Raw genomic sequence first — 15,354 nt, forward strand, 5'->3', positions numbered from 1 at the left:
AAAGTCATTGTCACTCAACCAATGACTCAATTGCAACTATATTCTAACATTATGAATAACAAAATATTCAATAACACATTTTTATTTATGATTTAACATATTTTTGGAGGAGAATTGGAGTCTCCTTTCCCTTTTTATTCCCTCTTTTCACGTTTGGAATTACAACCATATGTGTATAAAACAACAAGTGTCATTGATATCTAATTGGTTTAGAGTTTAGGTAAAAAAAATTTTTAAACATCGGGTCGTTGGCTGAAATGATGAATTTGACCGCGATAGTGCAAGTGGAAGATCGTGACTTCAAGTCGCATGGATATTTCTATTATCATAATTTATGAGATGAGTCTTTACTCATACCAGTTATGCGAATGCCACTCTACTTTATCTTTACACGTTACAAAAAAATTAAAGTTAAGGTAAGCTTTTATGTATGCGGTTTCTCAAAACCTGGAAGGAAAATTTTCGAAAGTAGAAAGCTGAGGGCAAAGCAAAAGCAAAGAAGGGGAGAGAGAGGGACCATGTCTATGATCCCATATTCCCATTCCTACAAACACTAATTAGAAAAGCTTTATTAACACAAAAAAAGGCTCCTCAAGTCACAATCACATTCCCCCTAATTTGGTCCACTTTTATTTTTTTTTCTCTGCCAACTTTTCCCATAATGTCTGCCACTGTTTGGCACCCCCATGTTTCATCATTCCTCCCTCTCCCTCCCTTGGCTTTTCTTTTTTAAAAATGTAAGAATCCCAAGTCTTTTCTTCTCAATCTGGTTTCAGATCAGACTACATAAATTCAATCCTTACAATTCTAAAGCTGAGAGCGTCTGTCTAACTGTTTGTTTACAGCTCGGCCAATAACCCCTATTAATTATACACGTATTGCCTCCCAACTCACAAAATTGATGGTGGTGGTGGTGGTCCATCTCTCTTTTCTTTTCTTTTTTCTTCCTAAAAAACTTTAATTTGATTATTTGTTCTACCAGCATTTCAGATTATCAGAAACAATCATGATGAAAAGCATGTGGAAACTAATACACTACACTCATCACTTTGAATTCATTATATAATTTATGTCAAGTTTAATATATGAGTTTTTAACAGCATGTATACAATTGCGTAAGAATAGTTCAGCCTAACATGTCCTTTGAACAGTTGAGTGAGCGTAAACCTTGGCTCATCATAACAGTCCACACCATATTGACAACATATAAGATTGGGCCTTAACCCATGCGGGTAGAGGTCGGAAGTAGGAAAAAACCCACGGAATCAGGATTCCGTAGGAAAATATTTCAGTTGATTGGTTCGAACTTCCAATCTTGGACACCATAGACACTAAGTCAGAAAAGATAACCAATTAGACTAGAACCGAGTTAGTTTAAATAAAAGAAGCATCTTTACTTGTCTTGCTACAGTAACACTATTTTAGAATTTTGTTGCTCATTTCGTTTCTCTGGGAACATTTCTTTTTCTTTCTTCTACTTCTTTCCATTTTCATTCCTCTCTCTCTCTTTCTCTCTGTATGTGTGTCTGTCCTAGGACAAGAAGAAAAAAACAGCAGCATCCATGGCTGCCAACAAGTTTGCTACCATGTTGCATAGAAACACCCACAAACTGGTTGTAGTTCTAACCTATGCAATCCTTGAATGGGTTCTGATCCTCCTCCTCCTTGTCAACTCTACTTTCACCTACCTGATCGTCAAATTTGCGAATTACTTCGGCCTCAAACCGCCCTGCCTGTGGTGTTCAAGGGTCGATCATGTCTTGGAGCCTGGCAAAAGTGCAAACTCCTATAGGGAACTTGTATGTGACGTCCATGCCAATGAGATTTCCAAATTGGGATACTGTTGGAGTCATCGAAGATTGGCGGAATCAGAGCATATGTGCATTGACTGCTTGGCTTCTCTACCGAATCAAAACAATGAAGCCGGTGGGATTACGGGAAGCATCTCTTTCATTTCACTGATGGCTAAGGACAAACTTGAAGATGTTGAAAAGGTTGTTTGCCGTTGTTCCTGCTGCAATGGAAGCTTGGGCAGCAAATTCTGCCCTCCTTACCTCCTGTTCAAGTCTTCTTGGGGTGCTTTGAACTATAACCGGAAAGGAAATTCGATTTCAGAAGCTGTGGATGGTGAGAGTAATGAAGAAGGTGAGCACAAAGAATATTGTAGCAGACTTCATAGCCCGGAAATTTGCAGCGAAGATGATTACGAGATCAAAGGAAATGATGGAGAAGAAAATCTTAATGACAAGAGTCCTGCAGATGAATATCATCAACTGTCTGCTGATGTTGAATGTTTTGGCATCAGAGAAGAAGTGGAGGAAGCAGCAGCTCAAACTCTCAACAATGCTCAGAAAGAATTCAGTGGAATGAATTATCAATCCACCAGTGATATACTTTCTCGGATTTGTTCTCCCCAAGATGATTCTCTTAAAATCATGGATCTTGGATTTGAGAGAGCTAACAGTTGTGATCTTGACCGCGTAATTACCATTGAATTGATTGATGCAGCAACAACTGCGAACCAAGGATCTTGCAATTCAAAGAGGGAATATCTAAGAGGATCCGATCACCAAAATGAAAACTCTGATCCGGTATTACAGGTCGAAACAGAAGGAAATGTCTTAGGAGAGGCATTACTACTAGGGGCAGATGTGCGAGAGGAGGAACCGGAAAGCTTTCAGATTGATCATGCTGTACCCGGTGGAAGCAGTGACAAAGAAGAAGCAGCAGCCATCGAAGAAACGGATGGCTATACAGGTATACGGATGATAGTAAGTTTTAAAATACACTGCTATTATTGTTCTTTCTGCTGAAGTTCTCCAATTTGTTAATCATAAGCAGTTTGTGCAGAAGAAATAAGTAGGCAGCTTACACTGTTGGTTAATGAAAGGAACCCTCAAAATCAAGAACCAGCTCATACATTCCTAAACACTCAGCAAGAAGAATCTTTGAAGATTGACAATACTGATGCTGAAATTTCTGCTTCTCCTGAAGCACCCTTGGCAGGCAATGAGTTCGGTAAGCCTCCCTCCGCGCATCTCTCTTCTGAAAATGTTCCTGATTTGAGAAAATGTTTTGCAAATAGGACTAGATTGTAAACAGTTTTAGTTTTACCAGATGCAAACCACACAGGAAAAGATTATCAAGCAGGGATAAATGATCATCTATCGATCCAATTGGAGCCTACGAACGATGCAGAGGAGGAAAAGCTTCCTGACACACCAACCTCTCTTGATGGTCTCCATTACTTACACAAGAAACTGCTCCTACTTGAGAAACGGGACTCAGGGGCAGAGGATTCATTAGATGGAAGTGTGCTCAGTGAGATGGAGGGTGGTGATCCAGTTTTAACGATTGAACGGCTGAGAGCTTCAGTGAATGCCGAACGACGAGCTCTGAGGACATTATATGCTGAACTGGAGGAAGAAAGGAGCGCCGCTGCAATAGCTGCCAACCAGACAATGGCTATGATAACAAGGCTTCAAGAAGAGAAGGCAGCAATGCAGATGGAAGCTCTGCAATACCAAAGGATGATGGAAGAACAATCCGAATATGACCAGGAAGCCTTGCAGCTTTTGAATGAGCTCATGATCAAAAGAGAGAAGGAGAAGCAAGAGCTCGAGAAAGAGTTGGAAATATATCGTATAAAGGTTTCCGAATACGAGACTAAAGAAGAATTGAGACTGATGAGAAGCTCTAAAGATGGAAGCATAACAGGTAGAAACTCTTATGTCTCCTGCAGCTATACAGATGATGGTGATGACTTATCGATCGATCTAAATCGCGACACAAGGGATGAAGATAGTAGCATTTGTTGCAATCATGATTGTAGCATCAATAGCACTCCTGCTGATACAGTTCTAAGTTTAGAGGAAGTGGCGTTGGATTGTGTTAAACACATGACTGCACTGGACGACTCGCTGGCGGAATTCGAAGAAGAGAAGTTGTTCATTTTAGATCAGCTCAAGGCACTGGAGGAAAAGCTTATTAGAATTGACAATGGTGAGGAGGCGAACTCAATTGAGCATTCATTGGAGTATAAAGTCGATGAACATGACGAATATCGTGACTGCAGCAGTCCAGAAGAAAATGGAGTTTCAATGGATAAAAGCTACCATGAGAGAAAAACAATGGTGTCCATGGCAAAATCCTTACTGCCTCTTCTGGAAGCAACTCCTGATAGTGAATCTGAAGAAAAGTTTATCCATTCAGAGAATGCTATCTCTGAATCTGCTGAAGTTGAATTGGATAGCAATAAACTAGCCATAATCGAGGAAGTAGATCATGTTTATGAGAGGTTACAGGCTCTTGAAACAGACAGGGAGTTTCTAAAGCATTGCATGAGCTCCATAGAGAAAGGAGACAAAGGTATGAATCTTCTCCAAGAAATTCTCCAACATCTTCGTGATCTAAGGGCGGTGGAACTCCGCGTGCAGAGCTTGGATAATGTGAACTGAACTTACTCAACAACAAGAAAGAAAACGATCGGTAACATCTTTTTTTGTTCATATCATTCATACAAGTGATTTAAATTTCTGATAAAAATTGTTCATCAACATTTTGATATAAATTGGAATTGAATGCATATTGATGTCTGTTCATGAAATTTACTACTTTCTGCAGAAGGCCAAGCCATCTCTTCATTGGGGAAGAGGGTCGCCAGGTTTATTTTATTTTCTAAGAAAACAAAGATGGAAAGTGTAAAGTCCAAAATTTTGCAGTATCTTCAGTAGTTGCCCTTACTGTGTATTCTTGTTCTTGTAGTGGAGGGCTGCGAATGATTGAAGCTAGTCTTTGCAGTATGTGTTCTAGGGTGGGTTGGTGTGTCTATATTTCTTCAAACTGTGGGCTATTATTAAATGTCTCTCTCTTTTTCTTTTTGTTTTTCCTTTTGGTTTTTTGTTCTTTCATTGACAATTCCCTCTTGAACTAGCTACAAGTTGCAATCATAGCTTGGATTTTCCATTAAGGCAACCTCCATAGCTTGTTTAAAGATTGTTTACATGAATCTATAGAAAAAAAAATAATAAAAAAAGAAAAAGGAATAAATACATCATACCAATTTATGCCTATTGACGTTGAAATTTTATTGAATTGGGTCAAAAAAATACAATCCACAATTAAATGGATTAGGCCTAGTTAGATTGAGAATGTGGGTTTTAAGTTGAATTAGTGGAAATTTGTAATGGGTTTAGTCTCATTAATTGAGATCAAATAAAGAGATAAATATTAAATAAATAAGATAATCTCTTAAATATAAATACGAAAAGATAAAATTTATCTCTATTTTTTCCTATTATATTCTCAAGTCTCTCCATATAAATACAAAGTCTTATTTCATTTTCTATACTAATAATAAGGAGAAAAAGAGAGAGCTCTCTAAAAGTTTGGTTTAAATTCTTGAATGGAGAAATGTTAGAATAAAAATAAAATCAAAATAAATAAAAAATCAAAACAGATTAAATCAAAACATCCCAAATCAACATCTCAAATCAATTTGGTGGCCTTCTAAATCAAATGAGAAGTCTCCAAATTGATATGCTCCACCATAGTACTGTTGGAGATCAAGATTCCATGTCGATGGGAAACGTTTGCTCTGTGTGCCAACGATGCCTAAGTTTTCATGACATCAAATCAAGTCAACGCCTCCAAGACACCAAATCAAGTCAATGTCTCCAAAACACCAAAACAAGTCAACACCTTCAAGACACCAAAGGAAACAAATCAAGTTGACGCCCCAATGACATCAAGTTCAAGTCAACGCCTTCAAAGAGGGATTGAAGTGACATCAAATTCGTCTTAAGGTAAAGTGATGTCAAATTCAAATCAAGTCAAGTCTTTCCCAACCATTAGTCAAATGATAATGCACAAGAAATGTGCAAGTCAAAAGAGCACAAACCCAATTTCATATCAAATTAAAATTGTTGTGCAATTTTAAATTTTGCAGGAATTATCTACAAATTAGCATGTTCGGTGGGAAAATACTTTCCTCTCATTTTTCGATTAGGATTCTCAAACTTCAAATCTGCTACAAACAGATACGGGGCTCTCAAATTCTAACATAATTTGAGACTCTCTAAAAGATTGTGTGGCCTACTTTTAATCAAACCGTGGTCCATTTTAAATAGCTGAATTTCACAAAGTGACTTGAATTTCTAGCCCTAGTTAGTATGCCAAACAATATCATTCATGATAAGTCTTAGAGCATCTCCAAAGGATACATCAAATGGGGTATCAAAACCCCAAATCGCCAATTTGATGCCCCAAATCGCAAAAATAAGCCTCCAATGGGAACATCAAATTGGTAATCAAAAATGGTTCTCCACTTTCCTGGATGCAGAAATGGTTCAAGAGGAGAGAGAAACAAATGACGCAAATGGTGGAGGGAAAGGACAAGGAGTTGTTGGTGAGAGCCGTTGGACTATCTCTCTTTATCACTTTATATACAATCGACCTTTCAACTCTATCATCACAATCCTTCGTTTTTGATTTGGGTTTTCTGATATGGGTTCGTTTCGCTTGATTAAGATTTTCTGGTTTCTGATATGGTTTCGTTGCATGATCCGATCTTGTTTAAAGATTGTTGACATGAATCTACACAAAAAAAAAAAATAGAAAGAATAAATACATCATACCAATTTATGTCTATTGACATTGAAATTTTATTGAATTGGGTAAAAAAAATACAATCCACAATTAAATGGATTAGGCCTAGTTAGATTGAGAATGTGGGTTTTCAGTTGAATTAGTGGAAATTTGTAATGGGTTTAGTCTCATTAATTGAGATCAAATAAAGAGATAAATATTAAATAAATAAGATAATCTCTTAAATATGAATACAAAAAGATAAAATTTATCTCTATTTTTTCCTATTATAATCTCAAGTCTCTCCATATAAATACAAAGTCTTATTTCATTTTCTATACTAATAATAAGGAGAAAAAGAGAGAGCTCTCTAAAAGTTTGGTTTGAATTCTTGAATGGAGAAATACAAATAATCATCATCAATTTCTATATTTAAAATGGAGGCTTAAGGATGTTTTCCCATGAATTGAGGAGAAAAGCAAATAGAGAGGTAAAAAGCTTTCCCTTAATTACGAGAAAATCAATGATATTTAAATGATAGCCAATTTAAATGTGCATAAATACTATTAGGAACAACAAAAAGTGATAAAAGAGGTAAAATAATGAAAAGTAACGGCTAAGCAATTGAACAATCATAATCATATAATTAAGATAAGTGTATTACAAAATACTGAAGTGTTTTAGAAGCTGCCACATCTGCTTCTGTATGGCTCAAACTCTTGCCACATATAATAAAATAAAATTGAAACGCGTTATTGAATGTGATCAACCATAGTACTGTTGGAGATCAGGATTCCATGTCGATGGGAAACGTTTGCTCTATGTGCCAACGATGCCTATGTTTCCATGACATCAAATCAAGTCAACGTCTCCAAGACACCAAATCAAGTCAATGTCTCCAAAGCACCAAAACAAGTCAACACCTCCAAGGCACCAAAGGAAACAAATCAAGTTGACGCCCCAATGACATCAAGTTCAAGTCAACGCCTTCAAAGAGGGATCAAAGTCACATCAAATTCGTCTTAAGGTAAAGTGATGTCAAATTCAAATCAAATCAAGTCAAGTCTTTCCCAACCATTAGTCAAAGGATAATACACAAGAAATGTGCAAGTCAAAAGAGTACAAACCCAATTTTATATCAAATTAAAATTGTTGTGCAATTTTAAATTTTGCAGGAATTATCTACAAATTAGCATGTCCGGTGGGAAAATAGTTTCCCCTCATTTTTCGATTAGGATTCTCAAAGTTCAAATATGCTACAAACAGATCCGAGGGCTCTCAAATTTGAACATAATTTGAGACTCTCTAAAAGATTGTGTGACCAACTTTTAATCAAACCGTGGTCCATTTTAAATAGCTGAATTTCACAAAGTGACTTGAATTTCTAGCCCTAGTTAATATGCCAATCAATATCATTCGTGATAGGTCTTAGAGCATCTTCAAATGATACATCAAATGGGGTATCAAAACCTCTAACTGCCTATTTGATGCTCCAAATCACAAAAACAAGCCTCCAATGGGAACATCAAACTGGTAATCAAAAATGGTTCTCCACTTCCCTTGATGTAGAAATGGTTCAGGAGGAGAGAGAAACAGATGACGCAAATGGTGGAGGGAAAGGACAAAGAGTTGTTGGTGAGAGCCGTTGGACTATCTCTCTTTATCACTTTATATACGATCGACCTTTCAACTCTATCATCACAATCCTTCAAATTTATTTGGGTTTTCTGATATGGATTCGTTTCACTTGATTAAGATTTTCTGGTTTCTGATATGGTTTCATTGCATGATCTGATCTCATTTCGTTTCGAAATTAGTTGCCTTTGTTATAGTGAGCTAATTTTAATGGGCTATGTAAAATGTATTTGAAAAATGAGTATTCATTTGATTATTTGGATTGAAGTTGCTGACTTTCTTCAAGAATCAAATGAGTTATCAAAGTATTGTAATCTATCTATATATAAAAGTGCGTGGTTTTCGAGCCACCTCGTGGCGAGTTTGTTTGTTCCGTGTAGTCGCGCGTGGGTGGGTTAATTGTTTTGTTGTTAGCACGTTCTCACTTGAACTTTGTCCTTCACCATGATTATTTTCCTCCCTTTTTACTGTGGCTCAGCTCTCTCTGGGTTTTCCTTTGCTTCTGATTTTGGTCCATCCTTAGCACGTTCTCGCTCGAACTTTGTCCTTCACCATGATTATTTTCCTCCCTTTTTACTGTGCCTCAGCTCTCTCTGGGTTTTCCTTTGCTTGCGATTTTGGTCGATCCTGGGTCATGGTTGCGTGTCTACCAGTTTGTCAGTGGCTCTATGTTTATCTGCTTTTTGGGTTGTCCGCTGACGTCTTTCGACCGTATTTCTTCTCTGCGCGATGGTGTATTTATGGGATCCTCTTTGTGGTCTTCGTTCATCTTTGTTTCTTATTTGTTTGGCGTTCGCTCTTCCTGTTATTGGTAAGTGCTCTGTTTATTGATTATACGTTTCGTTGTTTGGGTTGCATTCCAAGTGTTTTGATCTGTTCAATTTCTTTCCCGTGTTGTTGGTCTTATTCTCAGTTGTATTTTCTGTCTTGAATGTGTTAGATTTCTTTCCCCCACAACTATTTTTCATGGTATTATTTGGAATGTTGTTTTGGGCGATTTTCATTGCTGGGTGTGGGACACATCTGTATTTCTTCTCTGTTTGGTTGTTTCTAGGGATTGTGTTCCATGTGTTTTGATCTGTTCTGATAAAGTTCAGAGGCACACACATTCTTTTAGCAAGGCAAGTTAGAAGAAGCCTTTTAACATATAAAAGATGCAGACATCACACGCCAAAAAGATATGTGTTTGTGAATCAACATTTCTGAATGAGTCCAAGAACTATTCCACCTGATTCATAATTAAACACGTCATGCCATTGAATACGGATGATAAAAATATTCTGATATTCAATATCTTAAGGAGCGAGCAATAGTGACGCCCACTAATGATACAGTTGATGCATTAAATGAACACTTGCTCTCACGTGTTCCAACCAAGGAGATAGTTTATTATAGTTTTGATTCAGTATGCCGCTCTTCGAGAGCTATTCATGATGACGACCTTCTTTATCCAACTGAATTTCTAAACTCAATTAAATTCAATGGTCTTCCAGATCATGAATTGAAGTTGAGGGTGAACACACCAATTATGTTATTACGTAATTTAAACCAAACGTCAGGTCTGTGTAATGGAACAAGGCTCTTGGTTAATAGACTCGGTGGACAAGTTATTGAAGCAACCATAATTGGAGGGAGCAATGAAAATTCCAGAGTTTACATCCCTCGAATAGTTATGTCTGCCTTTGATGGAAAATGGCCTTTTACACTAAAGAGGAGGCAGTTTCCTGTGAAATTATGCTACGCAATGACTATCAATAAGAGCCAAGGTCAGACATTGAAGGAGATGGGTTTGTACTTGCCAGCACCTGTGTTTCACACGGTCAATTGTACGTTGCATTGTCAAGGGTGACATCATTTGAGGGATTAAAAATCCTCCGTGGAAAGGATAATCATGCATCACAAGGAGAGACAAGAAATGTTGTCTACTCTGAGATCCTTCATGATTTATGATATAGTTAGTTCCTCATTTAGTTACTCATGCTATTTCATTCAATCATGTCTTTATTATGCAATCACTGATGACACTTTTTAACTTTGCAGGACAAAAATGGACAATGAAAAGTACCATTTTTTGTCAGATTTAACAATGGATGATAAAGATTGGAGGATCAGGGTTCGTATCAGCAGGGTTTGGAACACCATAGTCCCCACAGCGAATGATCTGTTGTTGAGCCATGATTACCTCTTCACTGATGAGGAGGTAAACATTTACCTATTTCCTTAAATAAAATCCAGATTCTCATACATGTTCGTTATTATTGATTTCTCTAGAACATGACCAATAATATCGTTTCTAAAATCTTTCAGGGAATGACAATGCAAGCAACCATTAAAAAGAACATCGCATCAGATTTGCGTGCACAACTCATTGAGGGAGATATTTACTGCATTATGAACTTTGTCGTTGTGCAAAGTAATAAAAAATATCGCATCTGTGAATCGGAACAGATGATCCGCCTTGCCACACCACTTATACCTGCTGATGCCTTCAAATTCATAGAACATGGCCTTCTTATGGACAGGGTTAATGATGATACATCATTGACAGGTTTTCTGATATTCTTCAAATTTATTCCGTTGATTTATTCTGTGACAGAACTCAGCAAGATCCCAATCAATGGAAGAGTGTCAGAGAAAAAAAATCTCATCATCCAGGATAAAGAGTGGGTTTCTCTGGTTCATGTACTTTGTCCTGCTACGTCTTCTTCTATTCTAATAAACGCCCTGGTGATACATATATAAACACAACTATTCAACCTATATTCTTTATGCTTTTCCAATGCAGGATGAATGAGGTGAATGTAACAATCTGGGGTGATATAGCGTATGGACTCGACGAAGAAAGAGTTAAAGAAGAATCAAAGGAAGGACCAATTATTATGATTCTAACATCCATGACAGTTAGACGATATGAAGGTATTTTTCACCAACTACTATTTTCACCTCCCATACTTTTAAGCTTTTTCACCATGTTAACTACGTTGTTTGCTCACTAACCGTAAAACCTTCCCTTTCAAGCACATCTGCAACAAAGATATATGTCAATCTTAACATACCGGAGGTGTTGTTCAGAAACAGGTCAGAATTCCCAAAGAATGGTTGTTGTGATTAAATTATGAACTTCACCAACTGTGAGTGCTCCACATGAAATAACCCCTTTTTTCCAACGTTTATGCTTCATAGCTCTGCTCCACCATTCGAAGTGATCATCCATCCCTCTTCAGTGCGAGTTTCTTCATCGCTCGTGATTCATAAGGTTAGCATCAAGGAATTGTTGGCAGTGTACAATCATCGTCAGAAACAGGTATCCCAATTATTCATTTGCTGATCTAAATCCTTGGCTGCAAAAAATACATGTTCACTTTTTTCCTTGCTTTTCATATCAAGGGAGGCAAGTACTCATGTAAAGCCAAAATTAATGGAATACACACCGATGATGGTTGGTGGTACAATGGCTGTCCCAAATGCCATATTAGCGTGAATTACAATGGATCACAGATCTGGTGTGAGCAATGTGGAATCCTTAGAGAGTCTCCAATTCCATGGTATATACTCCCTTCAATTTTTTATCTACTACTTCGTTACTTTGACTTCTTCCCTCTGACATTTTTCAATCATGATTGCAATGCCTGCAGTTACAAACTCTTCTTTGTTGTTGAAGATGAAACTGGCAATACCATATTCAGTTTGCTTGGTGATCAGGCTAATGCCTTCATCCAGATCCCTGCAAAGAAAGTTATAAATATGTCCGATGAGAAGACTTCACCACCACTTGCCAGTATCATGAGAGTCTGTGGAACAGAGCATATTTTCCAGGTCATTTGTGTTAGGCCCTTATTTGGAAATTTGCCATGTTTTAAGATATTACATATCATGCGTGCTTCCAAAGATGACTCTGTCCCACATTTTTTTGGAGCTTATGAACATGGCGCCGGTAAATCAAAAGAATAGGATTTATCTCCTTCTGTGGGAAAAATTAAAGAACCTACGCTGAAAAAACATCTACCAGTCCAGGAGATCTGTCCATCAACCCCAAGTCCCTTGAAGAATAAGGAGAGACATCTTGGAGAACTGAAAAAGGAGAAATCCAGGTGAAGGTAATGCACTTTCAAAACCACATTACTTGAATTTTATTAAGACAAAGAAAGATAGGGGCCGATATCAAATTATCATTTGCAGATCAAATAACGCATGTCCAGATCCAATAGATGATGACCTTTCTCTTAGTGCATCACTATAGAAAATGAGATCCAGGTAATGTCTATTGAAGAAAATTATTGATAAGTCAGTGATATAGATGAGGATTGTCCCTCTATGAGCTAAATTTTTAAATATTCCCTGCATTACTTAATGAAGTCACTGATTTCTCATTTGTCTGTTTCTATTGTATACAACTATTGTCTCTAACACAGTTCATCATATGTAACTTATTTCAGTACTTCCAGAAATAAAAAGGCCTTTGGAATTACAGAACATGAAGTTGATACCTGATGGTATTCCATTTAAGCCGAGTCTGTTCATTTTCCTACCATCAATTAAAGAATGGTGCACGCTCAAAAAATCTTATATGGCTTCCTCCTTGAAGATTTTGTTTGGAAATGGATGGATGAGTGCAAGATGACCCATCGTTTTTGAGGAAACACACCAAAAAAATCATGACAAACTATATTTTGACTAAAACCTTAATTTTGGTAATATATTTTGCTGATAGATCATTTGTCAATTATATCTTGCACAATTCTGTATTTATCATAACCTTCTGGATATGTTTAACTCAGTTTTTTCTGTTCATGCATCTTAAATAACTGAGTTTAGCTTACCTCTTTTGCACAAATAAGAACATCACTCGCAGGCATCATCCCAGATGATGGGACCTTAGGCTGTTGGATCATGGCTGAAACAGAATTCAACAAAAAAGATTTCACTAGATGTGCAGGAAAAAGAAAAACAACACATAAAATATACTTAATTCATATATATAATCATAATTATAATGCAAAACATGAAAACCATAGGCATGCAACCAGCCACCATAACAAAATCGAACCTTTGGTATGTGGCATCATGAACCGTTTACCCTTGGTCTCAACCGCAAGTAGCAGACAAGCCTGGCCAATAGCAGCAGCAACACCAACCGTATGTACTTGGATGGACAATAACAATCAGAAAACAAAGAGAAGCTAATAATTGAATGAAGCATGCGTCTGATATCACATCTCATACTTCAACAGCTAAATACTCCTATATTTAACAAGATTTAATGGGTCATCATAAAGGCATCTACAAAACTCATATCCTGATGCCTTGTGCAATCATCAAAGCCCTCAAAAAAAATCCACAATTGTGCAGCCATATCCTCCATGACAAGTACCACGATACCATTATTACCAAGTCACTCATCATACCACCATTTCCAATACACTGCCAACACAGGAAGTATGACTTAGATAGATCAATCGATCTAATAGAAAACTCACCTCATTTTCTAACTGTCTCATTGCATCATAGATGGCAAAACCCTCTGCCTCCATTCCAACCTCAAAGGGCAAAGCATTCAATCCATCAAATAAAAGTGTAGCTGCCATTTACCAAGAAATATAATCACATTAATATTCGTAAGCAATGTGAAAATAAAATTTTTGCCAGTTCAGTTGTCTTTGAAAAATATAAATACAAAATAAAAAATTACCTTCATTAGTGATTAAAATTAATTAAAAAGATAAATAGAATACACGATTTCCAACATACCAAAAAAGCAAGTTGAAGAGTGTTCCATAAGCCAACCACAAACACGAAAGCTCACAACTCAGCTTCATCGTCTTCTTCCTTCATTCTGCAACGACGAAGACATACTCACAACGACCGTCGATGAAGCACAACGAATATTCAAACCAACAACTCTAAACGAAAATAAGGTAATGCTAAACCTATCTTCTATTCCACTGTTCCAAATGATTTATGGATGACTCATGCAACTGGATATACTCTTCCACCGTCATTGATTTGGTCTTCGAATCATTTCATGTGTTTTCATTTGTTCAATTTATTTCTCACACAACTAACTTTTTTCATCGTCTTCCTGTTATTGGTGAGTCCACTGTTTATTGATTCTGTGTTTCGTTGTTTGGGTTGCATTCCATGTGTTTTCATCTGTTCAATTTCTTTCTCGCACGACTAACTTTTCTCATCGTCTTTCTTTCCCGTGTTGGTGGTCTTATTCTCAGCTGTATTTTCTGTCTTGAATGTGTTCGATTTCTTTCCCCCACAACCATTTTTCATGGTATTATTTGGAATGTTGTTTTGCCCGATTTTCATTGTTGGGTGTGGGACGCATCTGTATTTCTTCTCTGTTTGGTTCTTTCTACGAATTGTGTTCCATGTCTTTTCATCTGTTCTGATCAAGTTCAGAGGCACACACATTCTTTTAGCAAGGCAAGTAACAAGAAGCCTTTTAACATATAAAAGATGCAGACATCACACGCCAAAAAGAAGATGTGTGTTTGTGAATCAACATTTCTGAACGACTTCAACAACTATTCTACTTGATTCATAATTAAACAATTCATGCCATTGAATACGGATGATAAAAACCATGATTTCACTTTCACAGTAATGCTATTGCTACTGCAACTTTACAAGTACTTCTACTTATTTGTCTGATTATAAACTCATATTCATAAATCTTACTTCTTCCATCAATCCTACACAATGATAATTCTAAACCAACTAACCTTCAAATTTCACGCATCACAACTATGTCCATGCAGTTCATTCTTTAATGATTATTTGTATGACGATGCCAATAATTCCTTAGCTTTCATTCGTCTGCCAATGAATGAAATTTTTATAATTTGCTGTCATCACCTCTTTTTTTTATTCAACCTGTAGAATGCCAGAGGTGAAATTGTTAAGGAAAGTAATCATGGAAGAATTACTCAGACAAATTGGATTGCCTGCACCTGTCTATACCATCGAGATACTGGATGATGGGAGGTACAGATCCAGAATCAATTTGCCACAATATGACAGCACCAAAAAAGATCCCATCAACACTTCTGGGGCCAAAACATATACCATCAAAGAGACTGAGGAAGTAACATCACAAGATATGTTGAATTACTTGACATACCTCCG

At 36.9% G+C, this 15,354-nt stretch overlaps 2 protein-coding genes and 1 long non-coding RNA gene across 5 annotated transcripts; 2 read left to right on the forward strand and 1 right to left on the reverse strand.

Annotated features, from left to right (window-relative positions):
• Positions 1-1,502: 1,502 nt before the first annotated feature.
• Positions 1,503-4,920, forward strand: LOC119999048 (myosin-binding protein 3-like). 3 transcript variants are annotated; one of them, XM_038846550.1, is made up of 4 exons: positions 1,503-2,757; positions 2,854-3,018; positions 3,118-4,488; positions 4,624-4,920. In XM_038846550.1, exons 1-3 carry the CDS (start codon positions 1,563-1,565, stop codon positions 4,455-4,457), a joined length of 2,700 nt encoding a protein of 899 aa, XP_038702478.1. In that variant the 5' UTR covers positions 1,503-1,562; the 3' UTR covers positions 4,458-4,488; positions 4,624-4,920. The 3 variants fall into 3 exon arrangements, with proteins under 3 accessions (XP_038702478.1, XP_038702476.1, XP_038702477.1); XM_038846548.1 differs by having other exon boundaries at positions 2,842-3,018; positions 4,624-4,918; XM_038846549.1 differs by having other exon boundaries at positions 2,851-3,018; positions 4,624-4,916.
• Positions 4,921-12,263: 7,343 nt separating this feature from the next.
• On the forward strand, positions 12,264-12,668 carry LOC119998150. The gene is made up of 3 exons (XR_005468202.1): positions 12,264-12,317; positions 12,400-12,474; positions 12,657-12,668. It is a non-coding gene; the product is annotated as an uncharacterized LOC119998150 (long non-coding RNA).
• A 17-nt stretch (positions 12,669-12,685) lies between these two features.
• LOC119999141 (ATP-dependent Clp protease proteolytic subunit-related protein 3, chloroplastic-like) lies at positions 12,686-15,082 on the reverse strand. The gene is made up of 6 exons (XM_038846658.1): positions 14,952-15,082; positions 13,969-14,053; positions 13,698-13,798; positions 13,268-13,328; positions 13,041-13,114; positions 12,686-12,745 (listed from the first exon to the last, which is right to left on the reverse strand). Exons 2-6 carry the CDS (start codon positions 13,994-13,996, stop codon positions 12,686-12,688), a joined length of 324 nt encoding a protein of 107 aa, XP_038702586.1. The 5' UTR covers positions 13,997-14,053; positions 14,952-15,082.
• Positions 15,083-15,354: the final 272 nt, after the last annotated feature.

The sequence above is a fragment of the Tripterygium wilfordii genome, chromosome 5 (genome assembly GCF_013401445.1).
Source record: "Tripterygium wilfordii isolate XIE 37 chromosome 5, ASM1340144v1, whole genome shotgun sequence".
NCBI lineage: Eukaryota > Viridiplantae > Streptophyta > Magnoliopsida > Celastrales > Celastraceae > Tripterygium > Tripterygium wilfordii.